The 22,952-nt window shown below is 36.5% G+C and overlaps 1 protein-coding gene across 7 annotated transcripts in view; it reads left to right on the top strand.

Annotated features, from left to right (window-relative positions):
• The window catches only part of INPP4A (inositol polyphosphate-4-phosphatase type I A), a 206,372-nt gene extending 187,096 nt beyond the window's left edge, over positions 1–19,276 (top strand). For all 7 annotated transcript variants that reach the window (XM_027856626.1, XM_027856631.1, XM_027856628.1 and 4 more), the window contains 2 exons: positions 1,390–1,544; positions 16,059–19,276. In XM_027856626.1, the coding sequence (XP_027712427.1) occupies positions 1,390–1,544; positions 16,059–16,191 (288 nt within the window). In that variant the 3' untranslated portion in view covers positions 16,192–19,276. The remainder of the gene's footprint in view (positions 1–1,389; positions 1,545–16,058) is intronic.
• The last annotated feature ends 3,676 nt before the right edge of the window (positions 19,277–22,952 follow it).

Below are 22,952 nucleotides of genomic sequence, written 5' to 3'. Positions count from 1 at the left end.
CAGGCTGAACATCCCTGGTTCCTTCAGCTTAACTTGATGTGCCTTAGTTGCCTTCTCCTGGGCATTTTTCAGCTCATTAATGTTTTTTATTGAAATGTGTCATCCCAAACTAAACACGATATTCCAGCTGTAGCCTCACTTGGGAAGAAAATAATAAAACGTTTAACACCCCCCCCCCCCCAATTCTAAAACCATACCTCTATTGATTCAGCTGAAGAGCACGTTAGCTGTTCTTGGCTTACACATAACTTTACTAACTAATGTGGAACTTGCAGTCCAGTAGGGCATCTCAGGTATTTTTCATAGAAATTATTGTCTAGCCATGCCTCCTTCATCCTATACTGTAGTTTTGAACTAAAGGTACTTCATTTGGAGTAAGAACTTGGTTCAAACCTCAGTTCTGTCCCCCTTTTGGTTGTGAGACCTTAAGCTAGCTAATTAGCTTTAACTTCTCTTGGCCTCATTTTCTTCATATATATAATAGGGATTAGATTACATTTGGTTATATTATCATGTTAGGTTAGATTGTAAGCTTCTTGAGGGCAAGGATTTTCTTCTGTCACTTTTTGTTTCCCTGGCACTTAGAATAGTGGCTGGCACATAGTAGATATTAATAAATGGTTTATTGATTGATTGATCGATTGACAATAATGCCTACACCTTACAGTGTTACATTGAAGAAATATTTTATAAACCAGGGAGTACGCTACTTAAATGTTGTAGTAGTTGTTGTGGTTCTAATATTCCTCAACGAAAGAAAGCCCTATTCTGTTGCCTTATTATGTAATTAATTCTAGGTTCTAAAAGACTAGGTCAGTGGAATGCACTTCTGGCAGATCATAATAAGGTAGACAAGTTTTGCATAGGGCTGGTCACAGTGCTGTGTATTTGTCCTATGAGGACCAACCTAGCTAAATATAAAGCAGAAGAACAGAAGACTTGTGGTGATTATTTTCAGCCATAGCTGAAGGAAGGCATTTTGTCCTGTATCAGTGGACGGAGTACCTATTCTGACAAAATAGCCCATCCTTAAAGTTTTTAATTATTACTTATTTGTATATCGTGGTGAGTGAAAAAAAAAGTTAACTTGTAAAGTAGAATAGGGAGGAAAAAAGGGGTGATACAGAGAAAAGAACCCTGGATTTGGAGTCAAGAGATCTGGGTTCATACCCTGGCTTCTCAGAGCCTCAATTCCTCATCTGTAAAATGGGGGAGCCATCTCTTCTATTGATTAAGCTGTGATATTATTAGTCTTGAAACTTTTTAAAATTTTTTCTCTAGTTTGTTTTTAACTGGGTTGATTTTATAACCTTTGGAAGCAGAATATTTTTCATGTTGTAACAAGTGTTTTTCGTGCATTTTTTTAAAGACCCATCTTCTCTTTGGTAGGTGTGCCGAAGACTCAATGGAGTTCGATTTACCAGTTGCAAGAGTGCCAAGGATAGAACAGCTATGTCAGTGACCCTGGAGCAATGTCTGATCCTGCAGCATGAACATGGAATGGCTCCGCAGGTCTTCACCCAGGCTCTGGATTGCATGAGGAGGTGAGTCTCAGAATTGCTCTCTGATCCTTTACTCCTAATTCAGGATCCGTGTAAACTGCAGATAAGTGGTCGTCTTTTTATAAGCCTATTGTTGCTTTTTAGAAAAGTAATAGTATTTTGGGTTTTTTTGGTTTTTTTAAAATAAGAACTTTTTTTGGTATAGGTTTTCTTAATAGCCTCAGAAAATCCCAGTTCTGTTAACTTCAACTGGTCATCATATGGTACTTTTTCCAAATAAAATATACTTATCTTTAGAAAAGAGGTATTAATCAACCAGTAAATATTTATTAAGCACCTACTATGTTCCAGGCACTGTGCTAAACACTGTTCTCCCCCCCTCCCCAGCCTGAGAGTTGGCCAAAACAGATTAAAATTAAATTGGGAAATATTTAATAAAATAAATAGAAATACAATAGAATATAGATAGTGTTAATATGTAGTTTCTAAGTTAATGAGAGACCCACAGGAGTCCTTATATACAATGTGTATACATACGTACATACATACATACATACATATATATACACACATATATACATATACACAAACACACGCACATATAGATGTATATAAAATGAATCCTAATATATAGTCCAGTGGCTCCCATTTCAATCTGAGGTTGACATCATTACTCTAGAGCATGGTATGGTGAAAGAGCCCTGGATTTGCAATTGGCTCTGCCAGTTATCTTGAATGAATCACTTAACTTCTCTTGGCCTCAGTTTCCTCATCTGTAAAATGGGGGAGTTGGACCATTCTAACAGCATTTCCAGCTGTAGATAATGTGACTCTATGAAATCAAACACTTGACATTACCAAGTTTGGACAAAGATATCCTGTTATCTATCCCCAAAGTAATAAAGTCCTTACAATGTCTTAGCTTGCAGTTATAGTTCAAGTTTTTGCTGTAGTCGATAAGATGAAAACAGAAGGATGGTTAGACGAGGACCTTCAATGCTGCTTGCCAGTGTAACGTTCCCAACCAGCTGTCCCTTGGAAAGGGGTGTGACGTGTGGGGTTTCCTAGGCTGCCCTGTTGTAACAGTGGTGGCTGTTGGATTAGCAGGTTTCGTCAGAGGGCACCTTGTCTCTTCTTGGCAGGGTTTTACAGTCTTATGAAGGCTCCACATCTGCAGGTTGCATTGGTCTGCTATGCATCCCCCTTAGCAGTTCGACACAGTTTGCTTTAATGAGCAAAGTGTCAGAATGAATGTTTCCTAACAGCAATCCAACCCCATCACAATCTGTCAGTGTGCTGTTGTCACATCAACTTAACAGTGTTCTGTATTCTGAAGCAGCAGATGTGTTTGCCGAATGAAATACTGTATTTTAATCCGATCTGTTTACTGTTGTTCAATGCCTTGTTTCAAGCACTGCTGGAAAGCTCCTTATTTCACATACCAAAAGAAAGGATAAGAAATGCAGTTTTTAGTCTTTCTATTCAATGTAGTTCAACAATGCTGTTGAGTCCTGTTTCCAACATTCACTCCTATTGAATGTACTGTATTGTTTGTCTTCTCACCAAATTCTCTAAAGTGTCCAATTCTCTTATCCTTTCTGTATGTTTCTGCTATTTGACCCTTTCACAATATTCAGATGCATAAAAAAGATGTGTGAGCTGCTGCTGCTTTAATATTAGTCCCTTTTCTTCATTATTTTACTCTTGAGATGAATCAGAATGGAATTCATGTTAATCTTCCCTTGTTCCTTTCTCCTCATTGCCCCCTAACCGTATGTCCCCTTCCTCTCTCTCTCTCTCTCTCTCTCTCTCTCTCTCTTTCCTTCTCTCTTCCCCTTTCTTCTCCTTTCACTCTCTATTCTCTTCCCCTCCTCCCCTCCTCTATGTAGTTCCAACAGAATTTGAAGCCCTGGTATTAATCAGGGGTAAGGGACCTAGAGGGAAAGGTTTAGACTGCCTGGTGGGGAACCGGCAGCCTTGAGGCCACATGTGGCCTCAGGGTCCTCAAGTGCAACCCTTTGACTGAATTCAAACTTCACAGAACAAATTCCCTAATAAAAAGATTTAGAGAAAGTATGAATGTCATGAAAGCACAAGCTTATTTCCACAGTCCTACTACCCCAAATCCAAGATACCTGAAATTACAGTACTATGGGTAGTAAAAGACTGGCCCATGAACATAAGTATTACACTATCCTAATGGCAGATACCTCTAAACAAGCAAACCTTCTGCCCTCTGGCCCTTTATTTAGAAAACAACTCACTGTAACAGAGCATCTTATCTTGGGAATGAGCCTTTAAAAAGTTGCTTCTATCTTCATAAATTGTGTGCATGGTCCTATCTGAAGTTGCCCCATTTTCCAGATGTTCCAGGTTCAGCCATAAGACCAAGGTAGAAACACAGGTTCACAATAAAAGGTATTTGAATCAGCACAAAGCCTCCCACACATGTCCCCAGCACTAGGCACTTTTGACAAAGGTTGACCACTGCACTATCTTCATTTTAGATGCTGTAGAGTCAAGACTGTGGGTGATTTAAGTCTCCAGCCAGAATATAAGTTCTGTGAGCTGTGATCAGCTCCTGGACCAGATTGCTTACTTAGAATTTCATCCTCATTTAGTTAACTAGGATGATGACCAAGGGCTTGAGTTGCTTTTCAGTGCATAGAGTACAGGTACTCTTATTAATCTATTAATTAGTTATTATTAATATTATCTATTAATCTAATTAAGGAGCTGAGACTTGATCAGCCAGAAAGAGTGCAATAGAGGATACATGCTATGGTGGCCAAGGCTTTTAGTTGCCTCCAGCTATTTAGAATCCAATAAATTCAGCAAACAGATCCCTAAGTGGGAGAATGTGTCTTTGGTATGAAAGGACATGAATGAGACTACACACTCTGCATCTTTTCAAGAAAAATTGGATTGTTGCACTCTATTTATCCCAGCAAGTAATTTGTTATTTATTTCAGACAGTGAGGAAACTACAAAAGAAAAGAGGGATAATTTATGTGATTCTATTTTAACCCTTTGTTTGGATAATCATTGCCTTTGGACAATAGACCAGGCTTTGAGTGAATTACATTATTGATAGAACAATTAGTAAGTCAGATTTATTGGGATCCTCAAGGAATTCCTTTAAAATATCTGTTCAGATAGGCTACCAACAAGCAGTTATTCCAAGTGGTGCAATGTGAAAAATGCCTCATTTGGGAGAAAATGTAAACATAGTTCCAAAATACTACTCTGTGTTCCTCAGGCAAATCAGAGAGAGCCACTCTAGCATGTAGCTTTTTTTTTCTTTTTGCCACATGCCCACACCTACATACATACACATACACACACATGCATGCATGCACACTATACCTCACTATGAATTTCTTAAGACTTAAAGGTTTTCTGAATTTAATAGTAAAGTTTCACTTTATCCTCAACAACATGTTGAATTGGAGAGTTTTCTCTTAAAAAAAGGAAGCCTTGGGGGAAGCTGGATGGTGCAGTGGATACAGCACAGGTCCTGGAGTCAGGGGGACCTGAGTTCAAATCTGGCCTCAGGCACTTGACACTTACTAGCTGTGTGACTCTGGGCAAGTCACCTAACCCCATTGCCTAGCCAAAAAAAGAAAAAAAAAAGGAAGCCTATATTCACATCTTGGCATACAGCCCTATTATGGTTATGGCATCTTTTACAAGTACTTAATGCTTCAGGGCTGCAGGATTAAGTCACTTAAGTTGATAGGTTATTTCAACTGCTGTATTTAAATCTATGTGGTAAAAATTCAAAAAGTCAATATAAAGAAGATTCCTATTGAAATAGGAATTTAACTGGACAACCTCTGGGGTCCCTTTCCTGGCTCTGAAATTCTGTGAAAGTTCCACTTTACATAGCTGTTTAGTGGTTTGTATCTACTTCTTAAAATCACATAGATCTGTCAGCTAAGTCAGGCGTGATGAGGTGGAGAGATGCCGTGGGGATGAGTCTGTCTATAGCTTCCTGCCTTCAGAAGTGGCTAAAGCAGGGCTTCTTAAACTTTTTCCACTTGCAACCGTTTCAATACTTCTTGAACTGTGGGTCTCAACCCTATATGGAATCAAGAGAAGAGAATCAAGAAGTAAAAACTTTCCAGCCATAGCCTACAGCAACTGGCAGGCTAATTTTAGTTTATATCACAAATTTGATATAATTTTGAGGTCATGTGTTGTATATATGTATATTATGTTTTTATACATTATATAATATTGCACGTATACGTACATGAACACACACACATATTCTTTGTATTTATATCTTAACGGTGCTCCAGGTTGAGAGAATAGAAAAAAAAAGTCTCCTTAATGAATTAAAGTGTTATGCATAGAACCCTAACAATTGAAGTGATTCAGCATAGAAATTGGCTGTTTCAGTCATCAGGAATGTTTTAAAGCATATAGACATTTGTTCAGATATATTCTTAGACCTCCAAGGTCTCTGTCAATTCTGAGTCTGAGATCCTCCTTTCTATGCTACACCCTAGACTAGAGATGTCAGATATGCAGCCCATGGCCCAGGTGTTCTTGGAACCATATTAAAATGTAATTGGAAAATATTTAACAAAATAAATAAAAATAGAGTAAAATAAGAATAACATTACATTATAAAACTGAGTCAATGTACAGTCTGCAAGAAGCCTTGTGTATGGATTAGTGTCCCCTCCCCCCTCCAAATTTTATTTTTTTTTTAAACATTTTTATTTAAAGTTGTGAGTTCCAAATTCTATTTCTCCTGCTCTCATCTGAGACGGTAAGCAATCAGATATATTATACACGTGCAATTATGTAAAACCTTTCCATGTTAGTCATTTTGTACAAGAAGACTTGAATAAAAGAAAAATAATGAAAGAAAGTGAAAAATAGCATGCTTCAGTCTATATTCAAACAATAAACACCATTGCACCAGAGGCCTCTGATGGAAATAAGGAGCACAACTAGGTAGAAGCTGGAACGAATGTGTCTTTCACAAATGTCTCCACAAATAATACAGGAGAAGTCGTTGGAAGGATGAAGGTTTTAGAGTAGAGCAGCCAAGTCAGAATTGCTCTTACTTTCCAGAGCTGGAGGGCTGTAGTACCCTGGAAACCTCTGGGCTATACCAGGAGATATAATGGAGATATATACCAGGAAGATACAATATAAATTATAATGTATAATATAAATATAATATATTAATTATATGTAAATATATAACATAGTCACATATAAACATATAATTAATATATAAATATATTTAATAATATCATAATGTAAATATATAATATAAAATAATATAAATACACACACACATACACACCAGGCTATATAATGGAGAGAAAGCTGCCTTTCTCTTGCTAAGCACTAGGTTGTACCATTCAATAAGGAAGAGGAATATCCAAGAAAAAGTTAACCTGTTATAAGTTTAGAGCTGGCCTTGAAAAAAGAACAATTGACCTACTGTAGCCAGGGGGTCCTCTGACTACCAGGACTGTGTACCATCATCACTGAAGATGGAAATACCCAGTAGCTGTCTGTGTGACATTCTGGGGCCATGACCACCACCTGGTGGTAGACTTCAGAAGTAAATTCAAACAGGGCTCCACGGAACCAGAAGTATAAAAGTTATATAGTGACAATGGGAACTTCACTGAGGCTCAGTCTGCCTTTCCCCCCCCCACCCCCAGAATAACAGTAGCAGCAAATGGGTATTACCTTTCCCCTCTCTGCTATGGCCCTACGGTAGGGATTTGGAGCATCCTGAAAGCCCACGTAGCTGACCTAGGTTTGTGTGCAGACCAATGGGTTACTCACTGAGATGCCGTAAAATAGGTCTCTTGTTCAGATTGTCTCTGGCTCTGCCTCTCTCAAGATTATCCAAATCCCTTCTCAGGCCTTTGAGCCAAGGACTCAGGAAGACTCATTTTGCTCAAGATGCCTCAGATGTGGTTTGAAGTACCCAAGAATGTGTCTGCCCCAAACTTAGGAGCATCTTGGATCAACAGTACTCAAACTTGGATCATCAAGTTAACTGGGCCTCTTTAGTATGCATTGGGCTTTAAGAATGATTTCTATATTTGAGATAATCGTGTCAGAAGCTACAGAAGATGATTTGCAAACGGGACTCCAGACATGCCTACCCTGAAATTGTAGCTGTTTAGTGTTCAGAAGAGGCTGTGATTCAAACTGAGGAGGTTCACAGAATTTCTGAGTCTGAGGGAACCTCAAACCTAATGCCATGTAACCCAGAGGTTAATAACCTTTTGTGTGTGTCTCAGACTCCTGTGGCAGTCACATGAAGCCTGTTGATCCCTTCTTGGAATGAGGTTTGGATTACAAAGGAAATCAATTATGTCCAAATATTTTTTTAAAATAACAAGTTCACAGAGCCCTGGTTAAGAACTCCTTGGTCAAACCCATACCCGAAATTCTTGGATAATTTTCACATAACCGAAGTGTGGGAAGAGATGTCAGAGATGATGAAGTAGGACCTATACAGGTTTCTTTCTGGAGAATATCTAGAAGAACTTGGGAAGTGGGAGTAGACCATATACTTAATTGCCACTTCACACACCCCCCACACCCACCACACCCACACCCCACCCCAAATGGTAAAATCCATGTGTATGGTTTGATGCTTGTAGCCTGTGAGGTAAACTAACCTTGCAGTTAAAATGTCATCCTTTCCAGAGCTAGCCAAGGCAGCTTTAGCTAATCAAATGCACCTCCCCATGCTGAAGCATATGTGAGAGGGTCAAATGCTACAATGGTTATTCATGTTCAGGTTGCTGTTCAGAGCTCCATTTTTTGCAGCATGTGGCATGGCAGGACAGCATGGAATTTTGCTTGGCCAATTAAGAGACAGTGAACATGGAAAACCATTCTTATTCAACCTACATGTATTTATTTTCAGTAGACTACAGTACTTTTTCTTATTTTTCTCTTTATTCTCTTTCTCTTTCCTATTTTTCTTGTAATTGTGCTGGTTTTGTTTTGGCCTTTTTCTTTTTTTAAACCACTTTTTTCCCATACACCATCTTCCCTTTCTGTTATGGTTTCTTTAACTTTTTTCCATCTCACTTTTTGGTTCTCTATGTTTTATACTTTCATTGCATGGTTTTTTCCCTCCCCTCCTTCCGTCCCCCTCCTCTTTTTTGTTTTCTCTTTCCCATTTTTCTTTTTTTCCTTTTCCCAAACTCTTTCCTTTTCACAGCATTGGAACACGGGAGGTAGTCACCCAGAAGAACTTGAGTGGCTTGGTGCCCATCCGAGATTTCAGACTAGATCCCAGCCTCCTCTACTCCCTTCCTTTATTGGCTCTGAGCCCCAATTTACTGATTGTGTGGCTGTTTCTGAGCATTGCATACCTGGTGGCCAAATTCCGTTGCAAATGAAGACCAGTTTAAACAATAATAATTAAGTTATAAAGGAAAAAAAGTTCTAGAAATATGTATCACTACCTTATTACCTAGTTGGACAGAAGGAATGTGTCAAAGCGTTGTCTGCCAAGAAATATATTATGCCTTACAGTTTGACATTTCTATTGTACTGAACTGTAAATACCCATCAAATTATTTTATCCAGAGGATCTGTATTGAAAACGTAAAATTGATTATTCTGCTTTCAGTGCTTGTAACATTCTTACAGTGCCCTGTTGCCTCGTAATGTAGCCGGCCTGAAGATCAGTTACGCTTACCAAATATTTCTCTTACCTTCAGATTTAAACGTATTTGTCATCTATATGCTTCATGTTCCCTGTTTCATGTATTCCAGAGAAAAGAATTCTTGTCTGAAAAGAATTTGTATCTTTTGTATACTCCTTAAGTGTATGCTGGGCTTTCCTTTCCTTTTGAAGAGGATTGATAAGAAAAAGACAAATAGATGGGGTTTATAACTTGTTTGTTTAGAGATGCCTATCTAATAGGACGTATATTCTCTGCTTTCATTTCAAAGCATAGTCCCCAAGTTACAGTAGCAAACAGTTTGCAGAGCCATAACGTTTTTCCTTGTTCATGTCTAAATTTTTCTGACTTAGCTTATCATGGAGCTGTGATTATGATAGTATACTGTGCCACACCAAATATGTGAAAATCTAGTGCTACTGCATATGACTTTACTTTTTATTCTTTTTAACTGTTCTTAACAATTCATCAAAGAGATTACAGGAATTTGAGCAGATAGTCAGAAAAGGCTTTTTAGGATATCTCTATTTATCCCTAAAATAGCATTCTTTCATTAAGTATTGCATCTTTGCATGTTAAACTCAGAAGCCTTGTTTTCTCTTAGCAACCAAATATGATAATATTCAGAAATCCAGGAAAGTTAATCTTTTGTTGGTTTCTGAGGCCTCTGAATCTGTGTCTAACAAATACCAGCCACAGAAGTATGCTCTGGTTTGATTTTGTTCTTAAATTATCATCCCTAGTTTTAACATATACAGTATCTTTAAAGTTAAATTGCTCATTACCTTACTATTCACTTGTTGCAGAAGATTTATTACAACTTTGTAATGAAAGGTACAGATGAACAGAACACCACCAGTAAGAAAGGAAAACCGGGGGAGAAACTGAAATCCTCAATTGAGAAAATATTCTGGTTTTTGTTATAATGATTTTTTTTAAACCCTCATCTTAGTAGTTTCCCTTCCCAGGACCAGTGAATTTGCAGAATTTCCTTACTAAAACTGTGCAGGGGTGTTCCTCTCAGGCTCTGCATGGCTGCCTTGGGTAATCCATCAAGAAACACTTATTAAACATCTAAGAAATGACATTTCATCAAATTGGCTCTTCACTGGTTTTGAACATTTGTAATGAATTGAGAGAAATTTTTTTTAAAAAATTTAAGATTCTCAAAATTTGCTCAGGGGCTTCCCCAATTGAATATTATGTCATGGTCTCAAATTTTTTTATGGTTGATATGAACAGATGGTACTGAGGGGCAAGCCAGCAACTCAAGGGCAGAAATTCTGGAAGAAATATCCCTGCCACACACCCTAGGGCTTCCACCTTCCTTTTTAATCCCTTCTGACCCCTTCTGGTCCCCACCCCCCAAATACTGCTAGAGCTATGTGTCTACAATCTTCTAACTAGAAGTTATTTGGCTTTTCCAAAATGGTATCACACATGCAATGCTTTGTAATCTTCCTTCAAGAATAAGTGAGATTTGGGATCTAAATATGGTCCATTCATGAGACTGTGAGTGTCATGAGACACTCATGAGACATATTGGAGCATGCTGTGTGTATAACTTTTTTTTTTTTTTTTTACAACAAGACGATCAGTTGATTTCTTTTTCAATTGTAAATGGAATATATTGTGAGGAATGAACAAATCATGCCTCTTCCTTTGAATCTTAAATTTGAAGGAATGTAATTGAGCCTGTTTTCCAGCTTTCAGACAGAACCTGAGCTATTAGCTCAACCATTCTAGAAAGATCTTGTTGAACAAGCCCCAGAAAAGCTGATTTCATATCACCATCCAGTAATCTTTAATACAAACAAATGCTTTCTTGTGGCTAACCTAAGTCCCATATGCTATAGCTGGTTGCTATTTTCCTGACTAACTGCACTTTTACTCCCTCAATTAATATATATCAAGTACCTGCTATGTGCAATAATTAAAGAATGCCATATGTATGAATGTATATGAATTTTTAAAGAGTTCTGTATTCAAAGATGTCCCTATTGACAGTATTATGTACTGCTTTGGACCTGCGTCATCAGTAGGCCTTAATGTTTGATTCGTGAATACTGATGATAGTTCAGTTGCACAATTCCCTTCATCCTCAACTGCACCTCACCCCACTTCCCCCTCCCCATTCCCCATTAATCTTTCCTGTAGCTCACTGGTACACCAGATGAGGCCAGTGGGGGTGGGAGTAGTTTTGTCATGTGACCTTCTTAGAACCTGTACACTTCAGTGTCTCCCTAATTTTTTGACCATACTCTCATGGAACTGAACACCCATGTCTCTGTGTGTGTGATGGATGAGTTTTCATTGGGACTGGGTCACAAGAGCATGAAGCTTTTCATTTGAAACTCAGGACACATAACATATATCTGAGGATATCATTTAAAATGTAACCCTATGATTGTAGATCTGGAAAGGATGTCATGAGATTGTATGTAATGCTTCTTTGTATACAAGTGTACAGCAATGAAAAGAAGAGTTGTATCCCGTTTCTTTGAATTATCCAATAAAGTAGCTGTAGCATCCCTTGATGATAGAAAATTCTTCCTAATATATACTCAAATGAGATAATGTATGTTAAGCACTTTGCAAACTTTAAGTCACTATATAAATATCTTATTACTTATGATCCTTATTGTAGTAATGGAAAAGGAGACACTTAGGTACTGGAGAGACACAGAGAGAGCGAGAGAGAGAGAGAAGGGAAGGATAAAGGATTATGGAAGAAAGCAGAAAGTTAATCTTTTCACATCAGTTTTTTATGCTGTCCTTATATAATGTCAGGGGTGAGATTAAAGGCAATATTTGGCAGACATTTGTGTTTATCTACTTCTCTGTGCCTCGGAACCTAACAAGTTCAGAAGGGAAATATTTTTTCTTCAGTAATGATATAAATTAGTTTTCTAGTTATTCTTTTTACAAGTTAAGTAGAAACTCTAAGGCCCTTGCCCTAGTCCAGATGGAGACATTTACTCTTAGTCGGAGTAACCCACTTTCTGTTTTTTCTAAACAACCCCCCTTTCCCAAAAAAGATGTAAGTCTTCCATTGTCATATGATGCATTGTTCTGAGCTATCTGAAATAATAGATACATCTGGATGAATCCTGAAGTGATAGGTTCATTTAACTTTCATTTTCACTTTCCAATCTTTAGTGTTTAGAGCCAATTATCTTCCTTAAAGTGAGTTGATATCTTTATATTTATATCCTGATTTCTCCTTTTTAAATGAATAGACTCAAAAAGAGACAAAGGAAGAAAAAATCTCTCAGTCTGTTTTATTGATATAAAGAAGTTCCTTTGACTCGAGGGTAGTTAAAATTGTCCTTGACTCCAGGCCTTTTGGGGGGGTTGTGTTGCCCCTTAAAAATTCAACACCCTGGGTTAGCCTTGCAAGATACACTTTTTTTTAAAAAATTCACTCAATGAGCATTTCTTAAGTGTACATGCATGGCAAAGTGGACAAAAATCAGATACATTTTTCTGAAGGACAGAATTTCAACTACTGCGATAAAAGGGCACAATAATTAGCAGACTCATGAATTATTCTTAAGTTCCAAAGGTTAAATACTATAATAATTTATTTGATCCAGCATTATATAATAAGTTGACTGTATGGTAGGACATATGAAGTCCAAACACATTTCATGGAGTCACAGAATTACAAGACAGCAACAATAATAATAGCTCACATTTATATAGTGCTTTAAGGATTACGTATGTTATCTCACTTGATCCCCACAACAGTCATTTGAAGTGGGTGCTGTTCTTATCCCCATTTTATAGGATAGGGAGGGACCTTAGAATTCATCTAGTCCAACCCCAAACTGAAGCATGAACTGTATAACACCTCCAGTAAGTCCTCATATGGCCTTCATTTTAAAACTTTCAGGGAATTCACTATTCATTATTGTAGCCTTTTCTTTTTGGAAAGCACTTAGTTATTGTTAATTTAAATTTAAAGTTAATTTAATTGAAATTCTTTCTAGCCAGGAGTCAAAATTTGCCTCTCTGTAATTTCTTCCTTTTGGTCTTCCTTCCATCCTCCATGACTAAGAACAAATTGACTACTTCCACGTGGCAGTACATTAAATATCAGAAGACAATAATTTTGTCTACCTCCCTCCCCTTCACAAGTCCAGGTTAGATACCCCCAGTTCCTTTGACTCAACCACGTGTAAGCATGGTTTCAAATCCCTGCACCATCTATTGGCCCTCTTTTTAGATACCCTTTGGGGTACCTAGGTGGCACAGCAGATAAAGTGCCAGGCCTGGAGTCAGGAAAACTCAACTTCATTAGTTCAAATCTGACTTCTGACACTTACTAGCTGTGTGGCCCTGGGCAAGTCACTTAACCCCTTTTGCCTCAGTTTCCTCATCTATAAAATGAGCTGGAGAAGGAAATGGCAAACCACTCCAGTATCTCTGCCAAGAAAACCCCAAATGGAGTCACAAAGAGTTGAACGCAACTAAAAAACAACTTAACACAACAGCAACAAATAGATACCCTTCAGTTTATTAATGTCCCTTTTAAAACATGTTAATCAAAACTGGACATACTATGCCAAGTGTAATGAAAGATTTAGAATGTTTATGGTATAGTGGCAAGTTCGCTTGACTTGGGAGTCATAAGACCTGGATTTACTGTCTGCCTCTGTGTGACTTTGGACAAGTCACCTTAGTTTCTTTTTTTGTAAAGTATAGGTTGTTGAATTAGATGGCTTCTGAGATCCCTTCCAACTCCAAGTCTGTTATCCTATGAAATGGTACTTAAAAATCTCCCTTAGTCTTTGTTCTTTTAGTAATACTAAAAACAGAATATTACTACAATCTAAAACTACAGTTTTACTGTATTTAATTGTAATAAAATTATACTTTAGATTTTAATTTGTAGAAGAAAATATCTGGTTAGTTAAACAAAAGATTCCTAAGTTGGGAGAGATAGTTGGTGTAATGGAGATAGAGGATGTAATATTTAATAAAAAGCTTTATAACACTATGTGACATTGGGCAAGTCACTTAATCTGAATTTCAGTTTCCTATTTATAAAATGTGGGGCTTAGACTATGTTATTTCAAAGGTCCCTTCTTTCTCTAAATCTGTGATCTTACTAATTATTCTTCCCTGTTAGCTAATTTGAAATTTAGCAGTGACAGGTGGTTTTTGAGATAGATACATGTTTGGAATGTGCTTCTGCATATGTTCATGCTTAGATATTTTGCCTATTAAAAGAAAATTCCCAAAGATTAAAGAAGTCTAAGAGCAATATATAAGTAGTGTTATGTTAAATAAAAGTATATTTTTGTCTAGTTATGATTAAGATAGAGCAAAAAATAGCAACAGTTCCTAGAGAATCTGTGACCGTATAATTCAGACATTCAGCTATGATAAGTTATTTTATGTTGAGGGTCTTGGGCCCTTTTCAGTTCAACAAGTACCTGATAAATGCAAGGCACTGATAAGAAATAAGCGTACCTTAGTTATTTAAAATGGTTAGTGATAAGCAGGTAGAGAATATTAAAAAAATTTCCTGGCTTTTGAATAATTTGCATTTGGCTATTTAATACTTAATATAGTAGGAATAATATTTATATTCTGAGCTTTTCCAGTTTACATTTTGAACTATTACCATAATCATTCTTTAAAAAAAAAAAGACAAGAAAAGAAAGGAGGAAAAGGCATAGTAACATTATAGAAAGATATTTACTTTGTTTAAAGTCTTTGAAGATTCCTATTTTCTTGGTAACTATAAATTTTACATATCATCAAAGGCAATTTTGTAATGAATTTGATAACTAGCTTATTTAATATCTAACTTAGGGTAGTGTGAAAACAAAGCTATGCTGTACAAGAGGACAGTATGGTGGGAAATTATAACATTTGTATTTTCAACAGCTTTTACCTCTTCTTTCTATATGTGTCTACAGAGGGAAATTTCCCCAAGAATTCTTCAAATTCTCCCACTTTTCATAGTGAAGAATTGGTGGCCTAATGTCTAGGACTCATTCTCAGCATTTGCTAAGCCATTATGTATTACCTTAGCCATCTATCCCAGAACCAATGCTGGAGAGAAGTCCAAGGACCAGGTCTCTGTGAAGAACATGGTGTGACGCAGTCTCCATGTTTTTCCTCCACTGGCTTGCTTGGTGAAAGAGCCTGCCATGGGGAATGTCCACCCCATCTTGGTGAATGTCCACCTGTGATGGCCATGTAGACACAACTGTACAGTGCATGGAAACACTGGGATCACTTTGCACTCCAAGCAACTGTTTCCACAGCCAAAATAGCCGATATTGATAAAGTCAGTTGCTTTTTTTTTTTCCAATTGTATCATTTTGCTGCATGTCAGATTCGTTGAGGCAAAAGAGTCATTTTCCATTATACATAACCAACTAAGATAGTTATTCCTAAAGTAGAGGGAACAATATCATTCTTTTGAACTTTTATTCTAAGATAAACCATTTTAAAATTTAGCTTAGCAGAACAACTTCCAAGCTATGTCTTAGGAGACTATATTATAGCAGAGCCTCAAAGTATCTTAGCCAATGAGTCCTGAAATACATGAAACCATCTTTTTAAAAAAAAATTTTTGAACTTTCTTCCACTTAGATACACTGCTGCTTTTTGGAGATGTAAAACCTGCACAGCCAAGCATGCATTCATTAGTGTGCTTTGTAATTCTGTTGTTCAGATATTTAATATTTAGAGTTGCAAATGAGTCAAGCAACCATTTAAACTAATCAGTTCTTTTAATGCTATGAAAATAACCAATTCATTTCATCTTAGTTTAAGTCTCTGGTTTTGTTTTTTTTTTTCCTTTTTTACCGCTGTCATTTTTTGTGCTTGTTTTTTTTTTTTTCCCTAGTGAGGGTTGTCGGCGAGAAAATACAATGAAGAATGTTGGATGTCGCAAGTATGCATTTAATTCCCTGCAGCTGAAGGCTTTCCCAAGGCATTACAGGCCTCCAGAAGGAACTTATGGAAAAGTTGAAACATAAACATAATGTGTCCTCTAATTAGCTGTTATACAATACATGTGGGTACACTCTAGTTGAATTCATGAAGACCAGAAATTTTTTTTTTAACATTTTACCCTAGATTCTATTGAGCATGTTATCTTACTGCAATTGGAATCTGTAGGAAAGAACGTTTTGGCGCATTAGTTTATGTAGTGATGACTGTCCCTTTAAATAGCCTTTGGTCCTGTGTGAGCTACACAAATACCATGAAATCGTTCCCTGTGTTCAACAACTAGGTATATCCAGGATGCTAAAGGACTTTTTATAAATGGCCACTTAGGTAGCTGTTTCACATAGCAACCTTTTCTATTGAGTTGATTTAAGGTTGAGTTTTTCATAATACTGCACTTAAAAAAATTGGAAACTCAATAAAGTAATTGGACCTGAGGCAACCCTGTACACATTGATGGAATCAGGCAAAATCAATTTGTAACTTCAGGAAAATAAATTAGCCCTAACACCAATCCATGGAGCAAAAGGAAGCGGCCAGGATGATTTGGCCTTTGTGTGATGCATGAAGTCAATACGTCATTATGAGAGCTTTGCTAGGTCTCAAAAACACTGAAGATTTAGGTATTTCTTATGTGATTGTACTTTATTAGAAGGTGACTGCCAACCAACCATACCACATAACTGAAATTCCATACTTTATTTCAATAGCTGTGTGTTTTGGCGAGTCATTCTTGTAATTAGCCTTGCAGGTCAAAAACCACCCCCAACAACAAAATATATCAAATGTTTCTTCTCTCTTCTCCTCTCATCCTTGTACTCATTGCTTTTAAGCATCTTGTCAACAAGTTAGGATTCCACCTTCTAAAGCATACACAAAGCTCCCCTTGGACTCAACTGAAGTGCTATGCATCCACTACCAAAAAGAGGCATTTTTACATGACTGCCAGATCGGCATTTTGAAGTGCATACTTACAATTTCATGAAGCAAATATTGTCAATATTTGAATGAAGGAAATCCTAAATATCTCTAGAGCTAACCTTCAGGGGTTTGCTTATTCTTTCACCTGTTTACTTAATTTATTGCTTTTTTTTTTTAAGAATAAACTATGACCATATTTCAGTGTCTTTGAAATGCCTTGTTATCCAGTTCATGGGAATTCCTAATATATTTTCCCCTTTTGCCTGTTCTGTTATGTGAGGTACTATTGAGCTAATTGGGTCTATGTCCTTCTGATTTTCAAACTGATTTTTGTTCCCTCAAAGACTTGGGAATTGCGATTTATCCTCTAATCATAGTAAAACATTTCACGACTTCTTAAAATCATAAGACTTTACTTTTCCTACTCCATATTTCAAGGCACATTGAAAATTGGAAGCTGAAGACCTGATTATTTATTTTCCATAAGGAAATAATGAATATGATATGCATTTCACAGAGTTTTGGTTTTTGTTTGTTTGGGAATGCTTGTGTGAGTGTGTTTCATCAGTTCTGTTAATCATGGTTGTCTTAGAGATGTTCTTTGGGTAAATTATTCTTAAAAATACATTGAAACTTTTGGTCCATTCTTACATTACCTAAACTTGGTGTGTATAAATTATTCCATATTACTTAAAAGGATATTAAAATGTACATGTACGTTTTACTTGAGCCTTTTAATATAGCTAAAGAATAAAATCATGAAAAGTTCATTGATTTGAAATTACCCATGTCTAAAATCTTAGGAAATATATTTACTTCTGCCTTTCTTTTCTCCAAAAATTTCTCTTTAAAATATATGACTGTGTTTTATTTGTACTGTATGCTTATTTACACGAATAAAGGCAATAGAATTATTCAAATATATGTATATATGTCACATATATACATATGCAGAATTGATCACTTGGCAGAGTTGTTTGGCTCCTGCTAGCAATGGGTAGTTTCAAGGTAGCTACCAGTATTGAAGAGGGAGCCTTTGCGTACCAGCTGTACTTTAGAAATACTTCTTAGGACTGTTGGTTTCAGCAGTGGTAAAGACATTTGTGTGTCTTTTCTGTGATAGGATGCCCACGGCAAGGCTTACAGTTGTAGTAAAATCTTTGTTGCCACCCACTCTATTCCCATTTACATGTTTAGCTACATTCAAATACAAATGAGATTTCAGTAAGGCTGATTTACCTTTTGACCCTATAGCACTCCATGACGTTTTTTTTTTTAGTATTCATTCAGATTTTGTAGTTTCAGCCTTTTCTCTCTTCTCATTCTTATATTCTCTTGCCAGGTTTTTGTTATATACTTCAATCATATATTTGTAATTAAAAAATCTTGTATGTATTATTTCAAAACTTTTTTGTGTCTGAAGATGTTTAACATTTGAGTCTCTTATAGTGCTGCTTCACATAAATAAATTACAATGTGTGATTTTGTCCCTAGCTCCCTTTCTGTAATAGTTTTCTTGAATTCTTCAGGCATGCTCAGAGTTCACCAATTGAAATGGTGGGACCTCAGCCTGGAAATCTTGGTCATTGGAAATATTCAGGTTTCATTGTTCTGTGTGAAGAACACTCTTGCTCAGCTGGGTTTTTTTGGGGTTTTTTTTTGCACATATCACGGCATCACGTGCATGTTTACAGGTTTGGATAGTGATCATATTGAACAATAAAAATCAAGTTTGTCATTAAAAAATTTTTTTAACTCTGTAGAGGAAACTTCCCATGAAGTACTTTTGAGTTGCACAAGGAAGGCTGTTTTATAAGCGTCTTGTAAAATGGGAGTCCTGTCTACTATCTTTTCAAGTACACTTTTTTTTAATGTCATGAAACATACTGAGGGATAAAATTGTTGCCAGGTATGTTATGTGTGTGTTCTGTGAAAGCACCCACAGCACAGTTGCCTTTTGTTTCATTTATAAATGTAAAAATATTGTATAATATGACAGTTTGTCCCTACACAATTGTATTTGCCAAGCTTTGTGCATTGAAATATTTTTATTTATTTCTTTTGGGCAGTATTAATATATTATAAATCTATGGTTACGGTTTTATATATTCTTAGATCATTCAAGCCATGTATGCTGTAAATGTGCTAGTCTTTAGAATGAAAAAATATTAATAAAGAACTGACAGTACTAAACTGTGACTTTTTTCTTTAAATTCATAAGCACTGGCCTGGGAGTCAGGAGACCAGGATGTTCTAATCCTGGCTCTGCTACTAATGCGTATAACCTTGGGTAACTCATTGAACCTCTGTAGGCCTCAACTAGTTTTTATTAAGCACTCGTTTGTGTGTAGAGCACTATGCTGAACCCCAGGGGAGATATAAAGATTAAATAAATAAGACATAATTCCTATGCTTAAGGAGTTAAGTCTAGTAACAGAATTGAACAAGATGATCTCTAAGGCCCCTGGTCCAGCCTGAGCTTCTACAACTAAGATTTGAATACATTAAAAGGAATGAATGATTGGAGGAGTCAGCATTTGATAAGCCCATATGGTTGAATCCCAGCATCTTTGCAATTGTTCTTTTTTCCCATACATTGATGCTTCTTCCTTTGCCAATAAGTAGGAATTACAGAAACTTTCCCTTTTATGTTCCCTCTATGTCCTGTAAAACAAGCAATTTCAGTTTTTTGAGGATAGGTCAACTGAATGGAATAAGAGAAGGGAGGGCAGATTGAGGGAAGGGATATTCAGAAATATCCCAAAATATTCCAAAATACTTGGATCCACTTAGTGTTTGGTGAAAAGGACATTTTACTCAGTGGTGTGCTAACAGCTTAAGAGACCTGTTTCTTGCTAAGGAGAAAAGCACCATTAAATCATCAGCGTCATGATTCCATTTGCCTTTAAAGCAGTGAGGTTTTCAGAGAAATGGGACAAGAGGAGTAGTTTACCTCTTACTCCATCTTTTTCTCCTCTTGAGATTGTTGTTATTCTTATCCTATAAGCATGTAAGACCAATGAATCTCTGGAGCATTTTTTTATATGATTATAAATTGTTTTAATTTCTTCATCAGAAAACTGCCTATTCATAGCCTTTGACCATTTATCAATTGGGGAATGACTCCTGTTATTATAGATTTGACAGAGTTCTTTATATATTTGAGATATGAGACCTTTATCTGAGAAACTGTAAAAATTTTTATTAGATTAGAGAAATCCAAATTAAAACATTCTTGAGATATCATTTTACACCTATCAGATTGACTAAAATGATTGAAGGGGAAAGCAACAAATGTTGGAGGGGATGTGGGAAAATTGGATGCTAATTCACCACTGGTGGAACTGTGAACTGATCCAACTGTTTTGAAGAGCAATCTGGAATTATGCCCAAAGAGTTATTAAACTGCTTATATCCTTTGATTCAGTAATACCACTACTAGGTTTTTTTCCAAAAATGATTAGGGAAAAAGGAAAAGAACTGTTGTATTCTAAAATATTTATATCTCTTTGAGGTGGCAAAGACCTGGGAATTGCAGAGATGCCCATCAACTGGGGAATGGCTGAACAAGTTGTGGTATATGATTATAATGAAATGCCATTGTGCTATAAGAAATCATGAACTTGATGATCTTAGATAAACATGGATAGACTTGCATGAAATAATAAAGAGTGAAATGAGCAGAACCAAGAGAATGTTGTATACAGTAACAGCAATATTGTTCTAAGAACAACTTTGAGCAAATAAGTCATTTTTACTATTATAAATAATCAAACGAACTACAAAGGACCTATGAAGGAAGACATCTGCATCCAGAGAAAGAATTGATAAATAGAAGTATGTATAGAATTATTTTACACACACACATGCGTGCGTGTGTGTGTGTATATGTGTGTCTAATGGTAGCCATCTCTAGGGTGTGGGAGGAAAGGGAAGAAAAAAGGGGGGGAAGTTACATGATAACTTTATTATATATTTAAAAGGAATAACAAGTTGTACATAATAGATGTGAAGTTTTATGTGTAGTCATTTTTTCTATTCTGCTGTGTTATGGAAATGCTTATTTTATTTCTTAAGTTCAGAATAAAATTAATAAAAATTTAAAAATATTATGATGTAGTTAAAGTATTATCATTAATCCAAAACAAAAAGAAAATATCCATTCCATGTATCAATATACATTTATAAAGAAGGGCATGCTGAGGGAAATATAGTTAGTCTTTCACAACATGACTATTATGGAAGTGTTTTGCATGACTACACATGTATAGCTGTATTGAGTTGCTTGCCTTCTCAATGAGGGTGGGTGGGGTGGGAGGAAGGGAGAGAATTTGGAACTCAAATTTTTAAAAAACGAATGTTAAAAATTGTTTTTACACGCAACTGGGAAATAAGATATACAGGCAATGAAATATAGAGATCAATCCAGGCAAATTGAAGGGGAATGGAATAAGAGAAGGGAGGGCAGATTGAGGGAAGGGATATTCAGAAAGCATGCCATCTTGGGGTGGGGGGGAGGGGAGAGACGGGGAGAACATTTGGAACTCAAAATCTTGTGGAAGTGAATGTTGAAAACTAAAAATAAATTAATTTAAAAAAAGACATGCTGCTAACACTACCACCAACAAAAAAGACTAGTGAATCTTTCTAGTAGGTACCTTCTCTCCCACACTTTCCCTCCTTTCTTAGGCTCCCTGCCTTTCCCTCCCTTCTATTTTTTCTTTTACTCTGAGAGACAGTTTATGATAGTGGAAAGAACATTAAACATGGAGTTGAGAGACCTGGTTTTTAAATCCTAACTCGTGTACATTACCAGTTGTGTGACTATGGACAAGTAAGTCATTTAATGCCTCAAAACCTTAGTTTCCTCATCTCTAAAGTTTGAAACACTGGTTGGATTACTTAATAAGATTATTGTGAGTGAAGTGCTTTGTACATCTGAAAGTGCCATTTGAGCATTATCTATCATGTGAATCCAGTTCTGAGCTATGTAGACGTAAGCTTAGGCCTCATGGTCCTCATATTTGCCAAATTAAAAGTTTTCTTCCCTGTGTTGAAAAGGGAGAGATGTGACAGTATTTAATCTTTTCATTGATTAGAAAGAAAAAAAAACCACCCATTCAAATGAATTTATGCATGGTTCAGTCGTTTTTCAGTCCTGTCCAGCTCTTCATGACTTCATATGGTGTTTTCTTGACAAAGATACTGGAGTGGTTTGCCATTTCCTTCTTCAGCTCATTTTATAGATGAGTAATTGCTTTTAAGCAATTAAGCATGTCTCCGCCTACAGGACATGAAAATGAGCAGGGAAATGAAAATTACAGTAAAAACCATAGCTATGGATTCCAGATGTACAGTGCTAATTATGTTGGCCTTGTAGGCAGTTAAAGGTACCACAAAGATGTTTTGGCAAAATAGGGATTGATAGGGACAGGATATTCTCGTTACTTGGGGCTCCTCCCTGTTAGGGGAGGAGACATTGAATTTAACATCGATGTAAAAGTACCATAAGCCACTTGTCTTTCTAAGTAAAATAGATATATCATGCTTCTCGTTAGTAGAAACCTTTTAGACTCCAGATGTCCCAGTGATAAGGTTTCTATGTTTGATACTGGATTCTAAGGACAAAAGAAACCTTTCCACACTATGCTTCCTTATTCCTATGTTTATAGGAAGAGGAGAGAGAAAACATCACCTTTCTCCGGCAAGTGATGGTGAGTGTGTGTAACTCCTTTTGGGCTAGAAGAAATAAGAAAAAATCCTATGTAAAAATTAAGGGCTCAGTCCTCACCTCAAAAGACTTCAACAATTATGCTATCATCAAAAGCTAGGTTAGCCTGGAGTCCATGAGAGGACTGTAGGCTCACTA

Source organism: Vombatus ursinus, unplaced genomic scaffold (genome assembly GCF_900497805.2).
Source record: "Vombatus ursinus unplaced genomic scaffold, bare-nosed wombat genome assembly UNPS02011591.1, whole genome shotgun sequence".
Classification (NCBI taxonomy): domain Eukaryota; kingdom Metazoa; phylum Chordata; class Mammalia; order Diprotodontia; family Vombatidae; genus Vombatus; species Vombatus ursinus.
This window is presented reverse-complemented; position numbering and strand designations above follow the sequence as displayed.